At 35.2% G+C, this 24,415-nt stretch overlaps 1 protein-coding gene across 1 annotated transcript; it reads left to right on the top strand.

Moving 5' to 3' along the window:
* The first annotated feature begins 1,336 nt into the window (after positions 1 to 1,336).
* stard3 (StAR related lipid transfer domain containing 3) lies at positions 1,337 to 19,541 on the top strand. Its single transcript, XM_055220017.2, has 15 exons — positions 1,337 to 1,493; positions 4,579 to 4,824; positions 5,981 to 6,058; positions 10,374 to 10,451; positions 10,558 to 10,611; positions 10,761 to 10,878; positions 11,061 to 11,162; positions 11,255 to 11,310; positions 13,109 to 13,201; positions 13,286 to 13,348; positions 14,891 to 14,986; positions 15,253 to 15,332; positions 16,678 to 16,782; positions 16,880 to 16,973; positions 18,094 to 19,541. The coding sequence occupies exons 2-15, from the start codon at positions 4,609 to 4,611 to the stop codon at positions 18,199 to 18,201; spliced, it is 1,341 nt and encodes a 446-aa protein (XP_055075992.1). The 5' UTR covers positions 1,337 to 1,493; positions 4,579 to 4,608; the 3' UTR covers positions 18,202 to 19,541.
* Positions 19,542 to 24,415: the final 4,874 nt, after the last annotated feature.

Here is a 24,415-nt window from a genome sequence, read left to right as displayed (position 1 = left end):
ATGTACATATAACTCGCAACTACATCTTGATTTTGATTGACAAGCAGTAGAATAGGAGAAAACATAACTTGGATATGTTTGAGTTATGAAAATATTTAAAGTCTCTGTACAAATAAATACATTTTCACTGAATTAAAGTCTCTAATCTTTTTATAGAAGTATTTGGGCAACGTCTCTGCATAATATCAGAAATTGTACACCAGATAAAGTCAAAATGGTGATTATATGCATGTGACAAATGAAAGTGAATGCTGTATATTTATTGTCTTTTGCCATTATGAATAAGAAATAATGAATAAACAAATACACAATGCACAATAGAGTTTTAAAGCTTATTTGGAAAATTATCTGCCTGTAAAGTCACAGATTTCAGTGTCATGTGCATTTTTGGCAAAAGACTGTGACAAACAGATGATGACACAATGGTTAGCTATTCCATAGATATCTTTAATGCAGTTCTTCCATACTCAACCCTATTAGTTGGTCCCTCTTGTTGAAATTTTGGTGTTATCCAAAAATGAAAATTCTGTTATCATTTACTCATCTTCATCTTGTTACAAACCTGTATACATTTATTTTTTCTGATAAACATGGAGGAAGATATTTTGAGAAATGTATGTAACCAAACCGATCATGAGCCCCATTTACTTCCATATCAGGACAGACTGAATGACAGTTTTCATTTTTGGATGAACTATCCCTTTAATATTTGGACAAGTTTCATTTTCCTGAGGTTCCTTGTGTGTTTGCTGTGGTTAACAAACAGGTGACACTGGCTTCAGGCAATAAATATATCACTGTTTAATAGTAAAATAGTAGTACTTTCATGGGAACTGCAGTTAGAGGAAGTGAAATCTGGTGGTATTATATATATATATATTGATTCAGCTGAGACTGGCATTGTCGACAGTGGGAAATTGTGAAGTTAGATAAGAGCTGCCAATAAATTTTTTTAAAGAAACTATAGGGTTTATGATGGGATTCTTATGGACACCACCTAATGTTGCAGGTGATGAGGTGACTCATTAAAATAAAAACCTGTGCTTTAAGGAGAAATATACTGCATTTCATTTCCCATTGATAGAGAAAACTGCGATGGAAAGTGCAAGGAATACCCACTGGAGAAATGTCAACGGCTATAAAGGTAATTTTACTGGAAACTGTAATAGCCTCTTCTGGTAGCTAATGTGTTGGGTTCTGGTCACATCATTAAAGTCTACTGGAATTAAATCACCTTACATACTGGAATGCTGTAATTGTTTTAATTGTAAATTGTAGCGTTATCAATATTTTCACTGTATTGATTGTATTTAATACACATTTTTTATTAAATAAAGATTAATTAAAGCTTGCGTCGGGCGTCGCGTGATTCAGTTTGCATTCCAACAGCGAGCGCACGAGCCGCCGATCAGCTGGGAGATGTGACGTAGTCTCACTTCCGGTTTTGCTTACACGGAAGAGAGAGGCTGACAGAGAATGATGCGCTGATTCTGGTGAGTTTCGCCTTCGTTTTTACTTTCTCGGGCTGTTTGTGATATTTTAAAACTTTACAATAATTCGTATTCATTTGTCGGATACTCGATATGCTGCTTTAGTGTCTAGTAAGACGTCAATTTTAAAGTAAAAGTTTGTTATTGTTGCACTGATTTGCATGTCAACTGAACGCTTAAGTATAAATATCCTGATCAATATTAGTCACGAGTGATTTATGAGGTATTTGTTTTTGGATTTTTTTTTATACAATGTTACGATGCTTTGCTTTTAAGTTGCTGTTTTGCTCACTTATCGTTTGTTTACATGTTGATGAACTGCATATACATGGATGTTGACATTGCAGAATCAAAAATGGCATGATATGTAACACGATACTTGTTTCCCCAATAATTAATGTAAAGACTTTATTTTATATGCCTATTGATGCTATTGCTAATGTGTCAGGATTATTGTTTACTGGTCATTTTAATCCAGTTAGTCTACTACTACAATCATAGGAAAACAATGAAGCATGAGGAAATAACATGAAAAGTGCTGTACAAATTACCAAGTTTTAACAATTGATAGAGACCACCTGACCCTGTCTGTAATATCCAGGTTAAGGTCTCATAATCTTATAATGAAGCATCAAAGTTTGATTTCACATTGATTCAGTCAACATTAAATATATCAAAGTTATATTTTTACACAATAATCTTTACATTGATTTTGTGTGTCACAAAATCACAGTTTTATCTATTTTTACTGACAAAGCATTAATGTTGCATGTAAAGTGTTGCATGCACATACAATGGTGGTTTGTTTATAATTTACACATCTGAACTGATGTTTTCAATTTGCAGAGATCATCTGTGCTAAGTGTTAGGATGGCCACATACTTACTTAAAGGTATAGCAGAGGAATTTCTCGAATTTTAGAAAAGAACCGCCCTCCCCACTTTAAAAAAATGCAATTGCACAACACTCCTGATTGACAACTAGGAGGACCAATAGTCTTGATGATCCACCCAGAAACAGAAAATCCTCCGCAATACCTTTAAATCAGCATTATTTCATTTAATTTTCATTTTATTGTCCACAATGTGGAAATTTGCCTTCTGTCTCATAATAACAACAATCCAACCAACAACAACAAGACTAGCACGTAGACATCTTCAAGGCAAAAATGAACACAGCAGTAGCAATTACATACAATACATCAACGGGACGTGTTGTTCAACATCCGAATTGCATTAGGAATAAAAATTTTTTTTTTTTAATTTGCTAAAATAATGTTAAAATTACCTCTCATATATACGTAGATGACCAATAAATGTTTCATTTAGTCTTTTTGGGTAAATAGCAGGCCTACGACTCTCTTAAATGTATATTCCACTTTCATAAAAAGTCCTGATGGTTTACTCCGCACCATGTCACCCAACATGGTGATGTCTTTCTTTGTTCAGTCGAGAAGAAATTATGGGGTTTTTTTGTGGAAAACATTTCAGGATTTTTCTCGATTTAATGTATTTTGTTGGACCTCGACAGTTCAGAGTTTCAATGCCGTTTAAAATTGCTGTTTCAGTGCAGCTTCAAAGGGCTTTAAACGATCCCAACCAATGCATAAGGGTCTTATCAAGCTAAACGCTCGTCAATTTTGCCAAGAAAAATAAAAAATAAACTTCTCGTCTTGCGCTAGCTGTGTGATGCGCTAGTGTGACCTTGCGTATTATGTAATCACGTCGAGATGTCACACGTTACATATGTGAAATTCACAGTTTTCGGACCATTTGAACTCTTTTCCCGCTATTTTAAGAGAAAACATTTGCATTAAAAAAAAAAACGTTTTCCTGATGAGTTTTTATGGTTATCTGTAATACTGTGATTATCCCCTAGATTTACCCAATTTATAAAAAAATCTGAAGCAAAAATTATTTATTAATTTTACATTTCGTGTATGTTTTGATAATCGTTCTGAATCTGATTATTTCAGATTTTTGCTGAGAAAAAAATAATTTTTGAAGAATTTAAACATAGTTTATTTATATAACAAGCAAAATAAATAAGACATAGATTACCTAGGAAACCAACATTTTTTTTTCAATGAGGTATTTGTTCAAAACTTTAGTTTAGCAAATAGTCAGAGCATTAAAAAAAACTGAAACCGGAAGTAAAGTGCGGACCAGAAGTGTATCGCGTCACCGCACATGCGTCCGACAAATAAATAAAAAATATAGATAGGATGAAACGTTTTTTTTCCACGTTTGTTTGTTTGTTTATTGTTTGTTTGAAAGCAGAGGGTCTGTTCTGTCATTTGATATATTTGTTGTTATATATATTTTTAGAAGAAAATTTTCCTAGAAGGCACTTTGTGAACTTTTGTGAAAATCACAAAAGATGCTGGCAGGCAACTTTTCAAAAAAAAGGCTGGCGGGGAAAGAGTTAATCAATAAACTGCCACAAAGACATTAATTAGTGTCATTCCACACACAACAATGTTGGAACGGCCCTCTTTTTTCCACACTTGTAAACACTGGAGCAAAAGTTTCGCATACGTCACGCCTGACTTGTCAACGTGACTATGTAATATGTAAGGTCGCACTGGCGCATCACACGACTGGTGCAGGACGAGAAGTTGTGGTTTAAAACAACGAAAATGACGATTGTCATTTTTATGCATCGGTTGGGGTTGTTTAGAGCCCTTTGAAGCTGCGTTGAAGCTGCAATTTTAAATTGCATTGAAACTGTAAACTGTTAAGGTCCAATAAAGTCTATTAAATTGAAAAAAAATTGCTCAGAAAAACTTAATTTCTTCTCGACTGAACAATGAAAGTCATCAACATCTTGGAGGACATGGGAGTGAGTAAATTATTGGTATTTTATTTTTATGAAAGTGGAGTAGTCCTTTAACACTCTCCTTGGCCCATGTTTATCTTACAACTTGACTTTAGAGATGATTTTGGCTACTTGATCAGATTATGTTCTCCATCTTGTTTCTTTGATCACTTTAGTGTGTGAATAATGGGCACATGGCACAGATAAAGCTTCAACAGAACAGCTTTTGATTGTGTCATTGACTCATATTACATATCTTTTTCTTGTCCAGGTCCTCTGTCCCCACGTTTTGTTTGTAGGTATGCCGGGCGACGTGGGCTACAGGGAGTTGGACGGCAGTCTCCCGGCCATTGCTTCCCTTAACGCATCATATTCCCAGACGTCTCTGTCTCTGCCCTCCCCTTATTACATCCCGCCCGGAGAGAGGAAAGCCTTCTCAGATGTGCGCAGGACGTTTTGCCTTTTTGTTACATTCGATCTGCTTTTCATCACTTTGCTCTGGATCATCGAATTAAACGTAAGATTTTGTTTTTTGTTTCTAGATCATCTTTTCTGAATTGTGCTTCTGATATCAACCCATCGTAAATGTGTTTCTACAATGAAAGATGTTGTTCGAAATCTGCGAATGGTTTTATGCTTGAGTTCCTTTTTAACACTCATGTTTTGTTTGACCTGACAGTTTCAGTTTCTCGTAGTTGATGGAAAGTGTTTGTTCCACTTCCTTTTGATAAAATTAGAGATATGCAAATGTAAACACACCCTTGTGTTATTTGCATATGAACTATTTTTTACTTCATAAATACTAGTAATTGTGGACTCTGAAGTACATTTCTGTTTGAGACCACTAGTTAAAAAGGCTTATGTTGTGCATTATTTTATGTTCGAATACAAAATTTTATATACAAATTTATTATGAGTGCACTAATTCTAGTTTTTTTCCATCAATTTCTTAAAAAATATATATAATTTGTTTTACTTTTTGCTTTTTTGCATTAGGCTGGTATGAGCTGCATTGGTTTATGTAAAATCAATATTACATTTCAAAAAATGTAATAATAAATAATAAATGTATTGTTCCCTATTGTAATTTAAAATGTTTTTGAAGGTTTGTTTCAATGGACGCAAAGAAGTTTGACCTTTTGTACAAAGCTAACATAGTCAATGTCACAAATGTATTTACATTTTATTAGTGATCTATAGACCCCTTCAAGGTTTGTAAACATTGAATGACTATCGGGTGCGCGCGCAGCACGGGGTCGAACTGTTCGTACCATTTAGGCTTTATAATTTAATCTAACAGGGGTGAAAAATGATGACTTACCTCAAATGAAGTGAGCACTACAAACACAAGCCTCTTTGATCTTTGCATTGTTCCAGTCTGCACGTTAATTGCTTGCAGACACAGATGTTGTATTTTTTTGTTTTTGAGATTCTGCATGAATCGCGAAAACTTAACGGAAGACCTGGTGCGATTTTCACAGCCCACGACGTAAGTAGGCATTTTTGACGATACCGAATAATACGCAACTCAATCTGCTGTAATGACTTTTCTGACCCCGACATGCGCAGTGGGAACAGCCTGTGACGTGAACCGTGAAGGGGTCTATTGCATGGCTTATTTGCTTTATGTTGCCAAATAATCTCAAATCTCTTTCTCTCTTTTATTCTCTCAGACGAATAAGAGTATATGGGACAGTCTTGAGAATGAGGTCGTAAACTATAACTTTCAGTCATCTTTCTTTGATATCTTTGTAAGTATCATAATCAAAAACATATTTATTACTACCTTTTATTAGTTAATGTCATGTGGTTGACAAACATGCATATGTTCCTGTATAGCTCGGTAGTAAAGCATTGTGTTAGCAGTGCAAGTGCAAATTTTTTTTGGCTTTGAACCTGTTACAAAATCTATACCTTGTAACAATAAGTCACTTTGGAAAAAACATCTACCAAATGCATAAAAGTCAATGTTTAGGCCAGTGATTCCCAACCGGGGGTACGCGTACCCAAGGGGGTACGTGAAGAGTTTCCAGGGGGTACGCGAAAAGATTTACATTTTGCTTTGATCTCATTTACTTTTAATAAAAATGTCTTTCGTTTGTCCAGTCATTGACCTACGGTTGATTTTTGTGAGGAAAGCATTGTAAAAAGGACAACTTTGTAATTTTAATCTTATGATTAATATAATTAGCCGTCAAGAGTAAATGCGCTGCATGATCCAAAACGCAATAGCGATGTCCAACTCAAGAACGATCTGACTATTTTCAATGAACCTGAATAGTTTCTAAAGACACAAAGTTTATTAACTATAATTAATGTTTAAATAATGTTATAATATTTATTCCCGCTGCCGTTGCATTTTCAAATTATGCAAAAAAAAATGTTTGCATTGTTTTTGGCTAACATATTTTGTCTCGTATGATGTCTTTTGTATTTATAGAGAATGCCTTAACACATTTTGTTTCTCTTTATATTTGAACAGAATAATTTAACTTATTTGCACACTTTAATTATCAGTAACTTAAATTGAGATTTTAGTAAATTTAGGGCATTTACTAAAAAGGACATGAGAGCTCAATTCCAAATAAGCGCGGAGTTGAAAATTTGCGTGTGATTTACTACAAAGGCGCAAATAAAATACACAGGCACAATAATGACATAAGCACATTTCTCTAATGATCACTGCAATCTACTAGCAGCGCAAATTAATACAGGGTCGCAAATAAGAGACCTCGGCAGGACATCGCAATGAAAATGTGGACTGCGGAGTGTGAAATTCCAGCTAAGTAAAAGTACACTATGAACCGGAGGACGAAAGATAAAGGATAAAATACGTTTTGAAATACCTGATTTGACTTCTCCTCGTGACTTCTCCTCCTCTTTTCTCCAGCAAATTAAACATTGCATGGCTTGGCAAACTATATATTTATTTTAAAGTATGTTCCTCTGGCAAAATGTAATACTCTCCTCGCATTAATGTTAATGTAGGAAAACTTCCACAAATGCATAAGTTCAGTCGTTATTTAACGCCAAAATGATAGTTTGCGCAAGCTGTTAGTAAATCTGGCCCTTAAAGGGGTCATATGATGAATTTTTTTAATTTGTAAAATAAGTCTTTGGCGTTCCCAGAGTCCATATGTGAAGTTTTATCTCAAAACACCCTACAGATAATTAATTATAGCATGTCAAAATTGCCATTTTGTAGGCCTGAGCAAAATGTGCCGTTTTTGGGTGTGTCTTTTAAAATGCAAATGAGGTAATAAAATGCAAACACTGATCGCAATGGTAGTGGTTTGTTGAAATAAACATGCTTCATCAGTCAGTGCTTTTTACTTTAATGTTTAAAATTAATTAATTAGTTAAAATTACTAATTATTTGTCTTTAAAACTGGTGAAGGGGTACTTGAGCCTTACTGATAGGGCTGTGGGGGTACTTAGGGCTAAAAAGGTTGGGAACCACTGGTTTAGGCCAACACAATCATAAATCAGAGGTTTTCTACCTAAAATAATGTAAAGAACATTCTGTAAATTCTAAGAAAGGACATGTTAATGATTGACATCAATGTAAAATCAATGATTGAAATCAAACTTCAAATGCTTTAAATTTCTACATTATGAGACTTTAATCTGGATTTTACAGACACAGGGGTCACAAATGTCTCCAGTTTTAGAGTTTGTCTAATAAATAAGTGAAATGTCTCTAATGTCACACTTTTTCACATGTGATTAAGTTGCATAAGTTGCATTTATAAAAGTGTTTCCCTTATTTTGGGTGTGGTTGTGGGTTCCCATGCCAGTTGTTATAAAAACATTTCTTTATTATGCAACAAACACGCATATGTGACCCTGGACCACTAAACCAGTTATAAGTAGCGCATGTATGTTTGTAGCAATAGCCAACAATACATTGTATGGGTCAAAATTAAACAAAAAATAGGATATAAAGATCACGTTTCCATGAAGGTGTTGTGTAAAGTTCCTATTGCAAATGTATCAAAAATGTATTTATCATTAGTAAATTAGTAATTTATCTTTATTAGGGGACTTATTTTGGACAACTTTAAAGGCGATTTCTCGAAATTTAGATGATTTTGTTTTCTCAGATTCCAGATTTTCAAATAGTTGTATTTTAGCCAAATATTGTACTATCCCAACCAACATACATATTTTTACCTTTTATATTTAACTTTATGTTGTTTTTGTTACTTTTTGTTATATAAATAAAACACATGCAATTTCCAAAAAGATGCACACTTCTTGTATTCAGTATTTTGCCTTTTAATTACTGCTCTTAAACGTCTTTTGTTTATAACTGTTTAACTTTCATAAATTCACAAGATATAGTCAGGCTTCTCCTAATGACTAAAATTGCATTTCATGTTTTCTTTTTTAATATTTTGAAGATATATCGGCTAAACCTCCTTTCAATTGTACACTACATCCAGACACGACAGTCGGAGTTCGCCCCCTAGTGGCAGTCGTAATGAAATTTCAGTTTAATCATAAATCCGAGTCTAGGCAAGTGCCTTTAATCTACGTATGTATTTATAATTATTAATTTACTTATCAGTAATCAATTGTTTTTAAATCAATTGTTTTTTAAAGTGTTACTGATAGTCAAATAAAAATGCATTTAATAATTTTCACCTTGCACATAGTGTTTTGATTGGAACTCACTGAAATACATCACTTCCGGTCAGCGTGTCACATGGTTTAGTTGCACAAGTTTATTTTTTATGCATCAAAAACTCAAATTGGATCTAATAACTATGCACTCGCAGATGGTCGGCATCCCACACAGCCCATTTCTGACTTTTTCGGTCGTCATTTGTCATGTACAGTGGAAAGGTAAATGTAACCACGCTGATTTTAAAGGGGCCATAGCATGAAAAATCAGACTTTGTCCATGTTTAAAGGGGACAGAGAATGAAAAACCATTTTTACCTTGTCTTTGTTGAATAATGGTAGTCTACCCACATTCACAAACATACAAAAAGTGTTAAACATGCTAAACATCTCAGTCTCATAGAAATTCCTCTTTTAGAAATGTCAGCCAGAAAACAGCCCAATCTGAAAACTGATGCTTATGACATCACAGGCATCTAACTGCCCCTCCACTTTAAAATAATTGGCTACATTTTTTGAGTGGCAGCAAAGTCATCCAATCAGTAATGAGATTGCAAGTTAAGCCAGTAGGGGGAGCCAAATAGGTGCAAAACCAGTTGTTTAAAGTCCCCCACCCTAATAGAGCTATATGAGAGAGGTTTTTAGGAAGCTTCTAAGGCATTACACACCAAAACAAAAAAAAATGTGTCTACATGTCACATCACAGAACAAGGATAAATACTCCGTTCAATCATTCTATGTCACCTTTAAGTGCTATAAGTGGGTTCCCAGTGCTTCTATCAACCCAGTAACTTTGTTTGGGTAAGCCATTCTTTGCAAGCATGTGAAAAATTAGGTTGCGATTTTGCCTATTTTGTGAGGTAGGTAGCAAGGCCAATTACAATAATACCACCCCCTTAATCTGCACTTTCCAACCACGGCACAACCATTTAGTACAGAGAGAAAGAGAGAGAGAGAGAGAAAATAATTGAGTTTCAATTGCAACAAACCACCATCAGTTTGCATTTCATCATCTCATTTGCATTTTAAAGGACACACCCAAAATGGCACCTTTTTGATCGCACCTGCAAAGTGGCAGTTTTAACACGTTAAAATAAATTATCTATGTGGTATTTTGAGCTAAAACATCACATATGCACTCTGGGGACACGAAAGACTTATTTTACATCTTAAAAAAAATCTCATTATATGACCCCTTTAAATCAGACAAAGATGACCGGCGGGTTGAATAAAGATGATTAGAGGGCCGCCATTTGACTAGCCCTGTCATACATCAATGTAAAGCTTATTTATTTAATGTATAAATCTCAGTTTCAAAAAATAGACCCTTATGACTGGTTTTGTGGTCCACGGTCACATACACTGTTAACATGCTTTCAAAACAAATGAATCATAATTTATGTCAAAATGTATTATTAACTCTTTTGCTATCTCGCTCAGGTATTAGCTGTGTTCAGGTTTCTATGTTTGCAGCTCGGTTATGCCGCATTTCGACTGAGACATTGGTGGGTTATTGCGGTAAGAGATGCCGATGTGCAACACCTGAAAAACCTGTTTTGCAGTTTGTATAATATTGTTGATAGATTAACTATTATCACCAATTTATCTCTTTTTGTTCTCTTAGATCACTACCCTGGTCACCACCGCCTTCCTGATTGCTAAAGTCATCTTGTCGAATGTGAGATGCTTCACACGTTGCCTTCCTAACACATATGAATGCATTTTGAGTCACAAAGTCTTTGTTCTTCAACTGTAGTTCTCAAACTTGAATTGTTTATTGTGTAGAAATACCATTGGGAAGTCATCAGTTCTCTCTATTTTTCTCAGTTGTTCAGTCAGAACGCGTTCGGATATGTTCTTCCCATCACATCATTTGTGGTGGCGTGGTTGGAAACCTGGTTCCTGGATTTTAAAGTTCTTACACAGGAAGCAGAGGACGAGAGAGGTGAGGAGTAAACGGGAAGTCGGATGATTCAAACGTAGTAAATCCGACTCTTTGCTTTTGAATTTCCAGTTTTGTTTGGGGAAACACATACTTCTGCTTTAGCTGGTGCTAATAAAAGAGAGTTTCGTATTTATTCATGAAAAATCTGGTGAGCAGATCTGAAGTTTGCTATTCTTTTTCAGCATATCTGGCGGCGGTTCATGCCGCGTGCGAGCCGGCTCCTATGATCTTCCCTAGACCTGGATCTGATGGACAGTTTTATTCCCCACCTGAATCCCTGGCAGGTAATATAAAGTAATTTAGTGCAACTTATTGCAGCTGTTATTGTTAAAATTATTAATGATTATTGTGTCTGTCTATTCTCAATGGCATGAAGGCTCTGACGAAGACCTCGATGAAGAGGGGCTCGGGAGAAAAGCAGTAACAGAACAGGTATTCAAATTTAAATCATAGTGTATAGACAGCATTTTTTTTTTGTATTTAGCAGTGCAATAGACTTTGCAACTTGACTTGAAGCTTACGTAACACGTTGTTACTGCTCATCTCGTGTTAATCTTGAGTACCTATAGGGTAGTATTACATCCTTCATATATCCTAAGAGTCTTTAGTTTTATTAGATTTATAAAAGACAAATCAGCTCTAGCGATTCATTCCGAATAAACCTCGGACGGAGTGAATCACGAGCAAGCAACTACCAATAAACATAATCCCATCTCTGGATAACTTATGATTCACTACGTGTTCGTGTCGTTTACATTATATGCCGATTGCAAACAAAACACAGACGTTTGATGCAGTTTTACGTACCGCCTGTGACGCATTAAGCGTTTGGGACCGCCCTAATCCAGCTTAAACAAACACCAAGCTTAAATTTCCCTCACAAACAACAACACACTTCTTTGGTGACACTGATTTGTGTCAGCACTTGGTTGGTGTGTGCATGCCCATATAAAGACTTCCACTGTACCTTCTCCAATGAAATTGCTCGTAAATGAAATAAAGCAAGATTGTTACGTATGAATCGTTTATGTGTGGAAAAAAAACTTTCAGAAACGTATACAAACCCTGGCCAAGTGCATTCGGCACAGAAAAACTCTGCCATGCGTCCAACTGCTTATTTGACATGGTGTCTATGTTAAGCTTGAGGAATCCAACTCTTAAACAGTGTTAAAGGATTAGTCCATTTTTTTTTAAATAAAAAAATCCAGATAATTTACTCACCACCATGTCATCCAAAATGTTGATGTCTTTTTTTGTTCATTCGAGAAAATTATGTTTTTTGAGGAAAACATTCCAGGATTTTTATCATTTTAATGGACTTTAATGGACCCCAACACTTCACAGTTTTAATGCAGTTTAGAATTGCAGTTTAAAGGACTCTAAATGGTCTCAAACAAAGCATAAGTGTCTTATCTAGTGAAAAATTTAAAATATGCACTTTTAATTCACAACTTTTCATCTTCTTCCGGCTGTGTGGCTAGCCAGCTCGACCTCACGTAATTGCGTAATGACATCGAAAGGTCACGTGTTACATATATGAAACGCACATTTGCACCCATTTTAAACAATAAACTGACACAAAGACATTAATTTGTATTATTCCACATACAACAAAGTCGGAACGGTCCTCTTTCTCCACACTTTTAAACACTGGGGCGGAGTTTCGCATACGTCATCCGTGACCTCTTGACGTGATGACGTATTGCGTGAGGTTGTACTGGCTCACCACACAGCCGGAGGATGACGAGAAGTTGTGGTTTAAAAGTGCATATTTTTTATTTTTCTTGCCAAAAATGATAATAATTTTGCGAGATAAGACCCTTATGCCTCATTTGGGATTATTTAGAGTCCTTTGAAACTGCAATTTTAAACTGCATTAAAACTGTTAAGTGTTGGGGTCCATTCAAGTCCATTAAAATTAGAAAAACCCTGGAATGTTTTCCTCAAAAAACATAATTTCTTCTCGACTGAACAAAGAAAAAAAAGAAAAATTTTGGATGACATGATGGTGAGTAAATTATCTGGATTATTTTTTTAAAAATTGACTAATTCTTTAAGTCAGAATGTACAAAATAGCTTTAGACTTTAGACTTCTTTTTAAATAGTTGTATAAGTGCCGGCTGGTGATTTTAGCTTGCAGATGGTTATACGCTCCTTTGCACAGCATTTTCTCCACATCTTAATCTCAAATGACTCTAATGGTGTCTTGACAGATCTTTTTTTATTTCAGGAGAAAGAGTTCGTAAGACAGGGACGAGAGGCCATGGCAGTGGTTGAACAGATACTGACACAAGAGGAAAACTGGAAGTTTGAGAAGAGTAATGTGCGTACGTGTCCATGCATGCAGGTTTTGTGTTTTGGAATAACGGCGTTGCTTTAACTGCCATATGACATTTGATATCCGTAGGAGCTGGGAGATGCAGTATATACACTGGAAATTCCCTTCCACGGAAAGACGTTTATTTTAAAGTGTATGTTTAACTTTCATTACTGATTAATCTGAACTATCTGTATTATCTACTAAACAAGTCAAATGAAGACATAGAAACCAGACTACTTAAAGCCACAATATGTAAGATATGTAAGACACTATGACAACAAATGTGGAAGTGGCGATACACTGCAAAATATATATATAATATATAAATATATAAAAGTATTTTTGTCTTGTTTACAGTAAAATATCTAAAAATTCTTAAGTTAAGATGCTTTTTCTTGATGAGCAAAAAGACCCAAGAAAATAAGTCAGTTTTTAAACCAAAAATATCAAATTTAAGTGATTTTGTGCATAAAACAAGCAAAAAATCTTTTTTCATTAAACAATTTGCTTACCACATTGGCAGAATTTTTGCTTGTTTATTGCACAAAATCACTTAAATTAGATATTTTTTGTCTAAAAACTGGCTCTTGGCTCGTTTTGCTTATCAAGAAAAAGCATCTTAATTTAAGAATGTTTAGATATTTTTACTGAAAACAAGACAAAAATACTAAGAATTTTTTTCTTGAAAATAATTTTATGCAGTGTATACAGCATCTAACAAGCAGCTGTTGTGCCTTGCAGCTAATTCATTATGCTGAACATAAAATAATGTGATTAAATGTACAGGTAAAAAACATTCATTCATGACCTCATCCATGAACATGATTAGCACATTTCATACGCCTCTGAATGGTGAAAACGACAACTCCCATCATTCCACTCTCCTTTGCCTTTGTTATTGTGAAATAGCAACCTTTAGTGGTGAAAATCCTACATATTGTGGCTTTAAAGGTGCAGTGTGTACATTTTAGCAGCATCTTGTGGTAAGGTTGTGAATTGCAACCAACAACTCAGTCCGCTGCTCACCCCTCGCTTTTGAAACGCATAGAGAAGCTACGCTAGGGAAAAACATGTTATCGACGGAGACATCTTAGTAAAAAAAATTTGTCCATTTAAGGGCTTCTTTAGAAACATGGCGGCACAAATAGGCGACTTCCACATAAGGGGACCCTCTGTGTATATAGATAAAAACGTCTTATTCTAAGGTAATAAAAACATAACGGTTCATTATAAAAGGTCTTTATACACACCTAATAATATAGTTTTGTATATTATTTAGCATTTCTGTCAAGAGATTCTTTTAAAAATTACACACTGCACCTTTAACTAAATGTTGACTACTCTGAAATAATTAAATATTTGAAGAATTTCGTTGCAAAACGAGATAAATCCATTTTTAACATTTTTGTCAAAACATGTTTATTATTATGTTATCATGTTATTATTTTGTTTTATGGTGCTACTTAGCTGTATTTTTAAGTTCTGAAGGTTTAAATCAAAACAAACCAACTGCAGTTGAATTGAAATTAATTGGAATGCACAAACAAAAAACGAGATTTCTGAACAATAAAAAAAACGGAGTTATCTCGTTTTGCAACGAAACTCTTCATTTGTAATCCTCGCTGTGAAATCCAGGTGAAAGTCTCATAAATTTTCGTCTTTTTCTCTGCTTGTGTTGTGTATGTTTTAAAGGCTCTCCTGCAGTGTACGGCAGAGCTGGTGTATCAGGAGGTCATTCTGCAGCCAGAGAAGATGGTGTTGTGGAACAGGACAGTATCTGTGTGTCAGGTATTATCATACACCTGCTGACCACCACACAGTCCTAACACACTACCTCCTATATCCTACACATGATGCCCTGATTATATATGTCAAAAAATGTTATAAGCTCAAAATCCTGTTTCCACAAAGCTGTTCATGTTTTAAATGGCTATTTTCCTTTCGGCCACAATAGATGATGATTGTTACTCTACATGTATAAAAGCTGTTCAGGTTGTTTATATGCATCACCAGGACTAAACATTTTTTCTTTATATCTCTATTCTGTGTGTCAGATTCTGCAACGAGTGGATGACAACACGTTGGTGTCGTATGATGTGTCTGCAGGAGCTGCCGGCGGTGTCGTGTCTCCAAGGTGTTAAGACATTTACAGCTGTTATAGGGGCCGTATACTTGACATCATTTTAAAATCAAAAACTGAAAACTTTTATGCTTTTTGGCTGTCCTTTTACGTGCCAGTGGCATTTTGGGGTCTTGGAGAGGCAAACTTTAAAAATGGGTTTTTAGTGCAAGATTTTGAAAACGACACCGTTATTGTTTCTATGTAAAGAAATCTGTGAAAACAGTGACATCATGCACATGCCTATTATGTGTTCAACTTACTTGACAACAATAACTACAATTGCAGTATTGTAATCCAGGGTCACATGTAGAAGAAATGTACGACTTGACCCAGAGTACGACTTGACCCAGTGGCATTTTTTTTAACCCCACTGGACCTGAATGTAAACGGCATTGTTTGTGCAGTCTGCAGCCCCGCATGCACCAGTCAGATAGATAAAATCCCTGGTGGCCTTGCAACCAATTTTTCCCGCTACTCCATTTTTTCCCCTTGTGATATATCTGACGACAACAAGGTTGCTGTTAAAATGTGCATTCAAAATTGATTGACAGGTCTGGCAATAGAGGAGGGGTTGGAAAAGGACTCGATGCACAGACGCAAGATGGTTCGGGTCTCTTCATCAAAAACACATTCATTTTAAATTAGCCTAGGCCGCTAATATTATTCCCGACCCATGTCTGAGGCACACGTGAAACTTTTACTCCCAAACCTGAAACCCACTACATTGTCCAACTTAAAGGAATATTCAATTTTCTTAAAAGAAAAATCCAGATAATTTACTCACCACCATGTCATCCAAAATGTTGATGTCTTTCTTTGTTCAGTCGAGAAGAAATTTTGTTTTTGAGGAAAACATTGCAGGATTTTTCTCATTTTAATGGACTTTAATAGAGCCCAACATTTAATACTTAACTCAACACTTAACAGTTTTTTTCAACGAAGTTTCAAAGGACTATAAACGATCCCAAACGAGGCATAAGGGTCTTATCTAGTGAAACGATTGTCATTTTTGACACAACTTTTCGTCTAGGTCCGTTGAAAAAAACTGTTGAGTTGAGTTAAGTATTAAATGTTGGGCTCTATTAAAGTCCATTAAAATTAGAAAATCCTGCAATTTAAAAAAAAAACATAATTTCTTCTCGACTGAACAAAGAAAGACCTCTACAGAGTCTATATCCTCTTAATAATATCCTAATAATAATCCTCTTTAATATAAATATGGTCCATAGTGGGGTTTCTTAATAAGTATGGTCAACACATGAATTGCAGAGCATACCTGCCTAAGTATTCTTGTTTTGATGTGATGTTCTAGATATTGAGAATGATGAAAATATCTTTTTCTTGTTGTTGATTTAAGGGATTTTATAAATGTTCGTCGGGTGGAGCGCAGGCGAGACTGCTACATCTCTGCAGGAATGGCAACCAATCACATCTCCAAACCACCTCACGGCCGCTATGTCAGGTCTGCTAACTCTTTTGTAATCTCAGCCAATCGAAACGTAGAGATTCTTTCTTTGCAAAGTAATGCTAACCTGTATCTCTCTGTCTGTCTCTTTCAGAGGGGAGAACGGTCCTGGTGGGTTTGTGGTGTTGAAATCCAGCAGTAATCCCTCAGTTTGCACTTTTATCTGGGTGCTTAATACAGACCTCAAGGTACGAGTTTGACATTTTCTGCTATTTTTATACATTTAAGCCAAATAGAAACACAAGCAATTAGGTTTCATCATAAAAGTCAGCAGCAAAAACATGCTAACTTTACAATACTTTCTTTTGAACTTGTACCCAAATACTCTTGAAAGCTTGCTGGGTGCTGTTGTAGGATTATCATTATTTTCTCTGGGGTCCTTGAATCTTCCCACGGGTCCTTGAAATCCTTGAAAGTTTGTGAATCTGGGAGGAAAAATTCAAGGCCCTGGGAAGTTTTTGAAAATATACATACATAGATACAGGTCATTGAAAGTGATTGAATCTATTTTATGCAAGAAGTTTTTCTGGGAAAAAATCCATATTATTTCCTGTGTAGTGTAGGATAATATCATAAAAATGTTAGACTTTTTAAGCACACATGCTAAACTTTTCGCTTTAAATGCATGTATCTTCTGTATGAGAATGATGATTCATACCAAAATGCTTTTTTGCGTAGTTGTGTTTGACACATTAAAACGTCTCGGGTTACATATGTATTTGTTGTTCCCTTAGAAGGGAACGAGACGCTGTGTATACCTTGCGATATTTCCTGCGTCCCTGTAACGCCGTCTTTGGCAATATTTCAGATAGCGATATACTTCCTGTCTCCCGCGTCACCCTGTCTTTGTCATTAAGCCTCACCATTGGTTGAATTTGATATACACATTGGAGGCGTCTCCGAAGTGTCACCGCAGTGACGCAGCGCAAGTTCCCTCGAAAGGGAACTGTAACAATGTATCTTAAAAGGGAATACGATGTATCCTTGCTTTCACTTGAAATGTGTCTCAACATTTAGTCCTTGAATTTGAGGGTATTGAACCAGGAAAGTCCTTTAAGGTCCATGAATTTGAAGTTAACTAAGGTGTGGGAACCCTGAAACTTCACAAGCTTTGGTTTTTAAGCACCAGTTACCATAAACTGCCTTGATAATATCATATAAATTTACTTGCATAGCCACCTACAGGACAAAAGTGATATCAAAATGTTTTTTTAAATCACCACTAGGGGTGCTATGGCCTATATGGAATATTATTTACGGTACTCTCCATATTGTTGTTTATGAATTACATTTGTCCTGTCCTGACAGGGTCGCCTGCCGCGTTACCTCATCCACCAATCGCTGGCTGCCACCATGTTTGAGTTCATGTCTCATCTCAGACAGCGGATAAATGAAGTTCACGTCACCTACCGGTGATCTCGACCTTACATCGTGGTAACAAATTACACTGTGCCATAGTTTCTTCCGTAAACCACAGATGCCACAAGGAGATTTGAGAGACGGGAGGTTGTTGGCATCTATGAAACACTTGAAACTATGAAACTGAAGATTGTGTACAGAAGTCGAATACTTGCTTACAGCACATGGACCGATCCATGTCAAATACTAAGAGGACTTGAAATTTGGCTCAAAACAGGACAGCTCATGGCATTTAAGAGGTCAGGGTGAAAATACTGTAATCCAATGTGCCTAAAACCACTGTCGCGCTCAAAGCAAACAGGACTGAAATGGGAAGGAGGATTATTTTGTGAGCCAAATATGCTGTGATATCTTTTGTTTTTACTGATGCCTTAATCAGACATGCATATACGTTAATGCTAGTAATAATAATACACTTTTGTCTGATTTGTCAAACATATATAATAGCATGTGTACATGAGAGGACCTTATAACTGTTGATGTTATCAAAACACTGAAATCACATCTCTAAATGTATACATTTAATACTTATTTAAATTATCAAATCATTTTGTATCGAATCTCACAAAACCTGTTTATATTTGTTTACAAAATGGCTGATTTTGAGGTGAATGTGACCTTTAGAGTTTACCTGCTAATGTTGATGGGTAAAATGGTTATGCAATTACGGCTTTAACCAGTACTGTGGGTCCGAATATCTGCACCAACCATTTAATAAATGTTTTTCTCTATGAATATACTGTAATTCATTAAAAATAACCTGACAGGCCTTCACATTATACAATTATATTTCATCTTTTTCTGTTTGTTTTCTCACAGAGCATTACTGTCAACACTTTATTTTTTCACACATGGCACGTTTATACAATATGTAGCTTATATGAAACATAAACCAGTTTAAGTTAAGTCACCATAAATCACTAACCGTTAATGTGCACGTTTTTATTTTACATTGATTTTATTATAATTTATTATTATTTTGATCAAGAGAAATGGCGCTCTGATGTATTACAGGGTATTTGGCTTGACGTACAGTAATGTCACATTACAAAATGTTTGATTGATTGATGAATGATTTTTAAACCATTTATTTTTGTGCCTTTGTTATTTTTAGCCTCACTGAAATCACAGGTTCAGGATTTCTCTTTTTTTGTCCTTGTATGTTTTGGAGCCTTATATGCTGACATTTTAATTTCGGATTGACATTTTGAAGTTCAGGTTCTGTTCTGAATGTGTTATTTTTATACTTTATTTTTTTAAGGGCCTGTAAAGTTTGTCATGTAATTAATAGTTTGTTTTTTTATGATGAATCAACATTTAATAAAACTAACAAACGACTTGTGTAGGAAGTCTGTGAACTACTGAGCAACTTTGGCATTTTCAGTCAAAAATGTAAATATAATTTCTCAGCGAATGCATTTATATTTTCACTTCCAGACATCAGACAAATATCAGTCCATACTCATGTTTTCTATTTTAGATGAGGGAAATATACATGTGTTATGAAAGTATGAATGTGACAAAAAAGGGAAAAGATGACACTTCAACGAACAAATAATATTTATTATATTAGAAACAATGTTATGGATATTACGATATTGAAAACTGCCATTTAAAAGGGAACATTTTACAAGACTTTAAGATGTCAAATAAATCTCAGGTGTCTCCAGAGTACATATGTAAAGTTTTAGCTCAAAATATCAAATATATAATTTATTATAACATGTTAAAATTGACACTTTGTGGGTGTGAACAAAAATGTGCCATTTTTGGGTGTGTCCTTTAAAATGCAAATGAGCTGATCGCTGCACTTAATGGCAGTGCTGTCATTGGATAGTGCTGATTAAGGGGTGGTATTATCCCCTTCTCACATCACAAGGGGAACCAAATTTCAATTACCTATTTTTTTTCAAATGTTTGTAGAGAATGGTTTACCAAAAAAAGTTACTGCGTTGATCTTTTTCACATTTTCTAAGTTGATAGAAGCACTGGGGACCCAATTATAGCACTTAAACATGGAAAAAGTCAGATTTTAATGATATGTCCCCTTTAAAAAAATGCTGGTATTTAGGCCACCAAATATGGAGATCTTTGATATACTGTAAGTTAAAAACGTATAAAACATGTTATTTTTTCATGGAAAGGTTGATATTTCTATTGAATTGCTCTACTGCAGATTTATAAAACAAAAATATAAAATATAGTGGCTCCAAAGTTGCCTGAAAATTTAGGCCATACTTGTAAAATGCGCAATGTACTTGTAAAATGTCATTAACAAAATAGGACGGTAACCAGAAAATGTCCAAATACATTTTGTCTTTATGTTAACAGTTGTTGTTTACAACACAATTTGCTTAAAGATGTGTACTTGTCTTCTCTTTCTTAAAAAGGTTTGATTTGTAGATTATATATATATATATATATATATATATATATATATATATATATATATATATATATATATATATATATATATATATATATATATATAATTTTTTTTTTTTTTTTTGTGTGGCTTAAAGGGATAGTTCAGCCAAAAATAAAAAAAAATTCTGTCACTATTTTCTCACTTTCATGTTGTTACAAACCTGTATAAATTTCTTTGTTGTGATGAAGACGAAGGAAGATACTTTGAGGAATGTTTTTAACCAAACCGATTATGAGCCCCATTCACTTCCATAGTGGGGAAAAAGAATACTATAGAAGTCAAAAGGGCTCATGAACGGTTTGGTTACAAACATTCTTAAAAAATGTTCCTTCCTTAAATTTATACAGATTTGTACCGAGCCCCTAAGGTGACATTGGAGTAAAAAAATCTAAAGTTTCGTTTTATGTGCTCATGCGAAACCTTCATGTGCAGAATTTTTTTTAAAGTTTAGTTTTGCATGTGCACGTGAAACTATTGCGTGCACACATAAAACTTTCACGTGCGCACGCGAAACTAAACTTTATTTAATTTTTTTTCCATGTCCCCTTAGGGGCTCTGTAGATTTGTAACATCTTGAGAGAATTTTTTTTTTTGGCTAACTATCCCTTTAAGTGTTCAAAAACGTTTTGTGTCTATGTACACGTAGGCACTTTTATCCAATGTGCCAAATAAAGAAACATAAGCAGTTTATCAGAAACCGCTAATGCATTTTTAATACTGTGGTTATCATATTTTCTTTTCATGTTTGATTTTAAATACTTCCTTGCCCAATTTCACAGACTAGGTTTAAGCATAGTCCCCGACTGAAATGAATGTTTGAGTTGTCTTAAAGGGGACATATTATGGAAATCTGACTTTTTCAATGTTTCCGAGATCAACCCAGTAACTTAGTTTTGGTAAACCGTTCTCTGCAAATGTGTGAAAATCATGGCCGGACTTACCATTGGGCTTGAGTGGGCTTGAGCCCAGGGGCCCCGGCCAATAGGGGCCTCCGTGCCGGCTTGCGTTCGTTTGATTTGTTCAGTCGTTTTCATTTTTTATTTTACAGCCTATTGGTTGGTGCTGCATTTAATTCGTTAATATATGTCAGTCATCTTGGTGCTGAATATGACGCGCTGAGTTTACTGCTTTTGAAACCCATAGATGCTGATATAATAGCGAATACGCGAAATGAGAGTCATGAGCTTTACAGATAACGAGAAAGAGCAACGCGAAAATGAAGCGCTCCGTATGAAAGATTACTAGAGTAGGTCTTGTAACTCTGTTTTTTCTTGTTTGTTTGTAATCTAACGTGATACGCAGCAGGTATACGCAGTATACCCACTAGGAAAGGTCAAGGATTTCCGTATACCCATTTAAAAAAGCTTGAAAATACTTAACATTGTGTGACAAACCTTTGATACTTTCATTCATAAATTGACACTTTCATTCATAACTTGACATCTGAATCACTCACCATTCGCATGCTCCACTTGCTACTTTGGCGGGTTGAACCTCATATACAGTCGGCTATTTGGTATTTGGTACATTTGACTTCATGCGGCACTGCGCGATCCGACCATTATATGAACTTAAATTATCACGGCGCAAAAGTGACTGTAAAGCAGACGGGGGTATTCATGTGGTTCAACAACAGCCAAAAAAATGACATCAGAGTACCGCGAGAGCGATTCGAGAAATCACACAGAGAAGTCTGCTTTCTAATCGCTCTCGCGGTACTTTGACATCATCACCAAGCGGTCTGCGTAGCGCCAAATGAAATCCAATCTGCTCGCAGTCTGCAGCTCACACGACACCAAACTGTGAACGAGTGGAGCAGAGCTACGAAACATAACAAAATCCGGAGAGTTAACCACGCACATATGACTATGTCAACATTTAAATCATCAGTCCAGTTTATTACTTCATCTGGAGGTGAGGATTGACTAAATTATGGCCATGTTGATGTCCTGATGGTTTTTGATATAATCCACTAGCTAGCCTACCTGTTTCTCTTTCAGCATGTTTGCTAACACAGAATCACAGTTTAAACTTCTGAAAAGTGTTCATTTTTATATCTACGTTCAAGGTTTTAATGTATTACGTTCATATCAGACGCAAAAATTAATTAATGATCATTTTTGGTGTCTAATATTACATGATGGTCTTGTCATAATTATTAAATAACATCCTAAAATCTTTTCTTTTCACTGCACCACTTAGGCTATATGCACAAAATACACTTGTTGATTATGTTTATAACTTTATATGGTGTGTAATAAGGTGAATGTTAATCAAAACATATCATTCTCTTCTTAAGCTAAGTCTAACACAATGATTTAAAATGTTGTTATGGGGTATTTTTTAATGTGCATGATTAATTTGGATTTGTGACATTCCTAAAATACATGATTTAATTTTAGACTGGGCTTATTTTCTGCTATAGAGATATAGGGGCAGTTTCCTAGTCAGGTCTTATCCTAGTCCAAGACTAAAATGCATGTTTGATCTGTCTTAATTTAAACACATCTTGCACTGATATATCTTAACATTGTCTCAAGACGCACACCAGTAATGTTTTTTGTAAGGTTTGTTTGTAAAAACGACTTGAATGCCCTAATATAACCTCTGGCAATAGGCCTAGTGCTAGATTAATCCAAACCCTGTCGGGAAACTTCCCTAAAATGTAGTTCTATGATATATTTTTTATTTTAGGTTGTTTACTGTATGTGCACTCTCAGAAGATAATTTACACAAGCTGTCACTGGGGTGGTGCCCTTTCAAATAGTACACCTTTGTACCTAAAGAGTGCATATAATGGGTACAAATGTACCTATATCTGTACCTAAATAGTAAATATTAGGACCCATTTAAAGGGTACCGTCCCAGTGACAGCTTTTGTACCTTTTGTTCTGATAGTGTAGGGCCCAAAATGTATTCAAGCCCAGGGGCCTCCACCCTGTTAAGTCCTGCCCTGGTGAAAATATAAGTCATTGAAATCTGCCTCCCCTTATGATGTCAAAAGGGGATAATACCACCCCTTAATCTTCACTATCCAACCACTGCACTGCCATTTAGTGCAGAGATCAGCTCATTTGCATTTTAAAGGACACACCCAAAAACGGCACATTTTTGCTTACACAAAGTGGCAATTTTAACATGCTTTAATAAATTATCTATATATTGTATTTTGAGCTAAAACTTCACATATGCACTCAGGGGACACCAAAGATTTATTTGACCTCTTTAAAATGTCCCTTTTATTCATTTTAATCTTAAAATATGTCATTGCCATTATTTTGTCTCAGGATGAACACTAGTTATGTTTTTTCTAAAGCATTTTTATAAAAGTGACAGAAATATCCTAAGTTACCTAAGGCATAGTCTTGGCTCAAGCAAAGCCTTGTCTGTTAAACCAGGTTATAAATAAAAAGCCGTGTTGTGTCCCATGTGATATATATCACGGCCTATTATCCACTCACATGAGTCTCACCTGTTAAACACTACTGTTTGTATTTCTCATACATAATCAGAAGTCAAAACAAAGCCTGTTGAATCTTTTATAAGATAAGCCACTCGTGCAGGATCAGGTTTCATGCATGCATCTAAAGCACAATGGCCTTCACAAATGTTGGGTTGCCAACATTTGAAAAGAAAACATGCCATATTTATCAAACCTCTGAATGTTTAAATACACTGAAAAAACTTCTGGACATCGGTTGCACATTATTAAATTCATTTTTATTATGAATTTTACATGAATTAAAATTTATTTCATTTTAAGAAAACTTGATTCAATCATGT

This window comes from Misgurnus anguillicaudatus, chromosome 20 (genome assembly GCF_027580225.2).
Source record: "Misgurnus anguillicaudatus chromosome 20, ASM2758022v2, whole genome shotgun sequence".
Lineage (NCBI taxonomy): Eukaryota > Metazoa > Chordata > Actinopteri > Cypriniformes > Cobitidae > Misgurnus > Misgurnus anguillicaudatus.
Note: the sequence above shows the minus strand (reverse complement) of the source record. Positions and strands in the feature narration are given on the sequence as shown.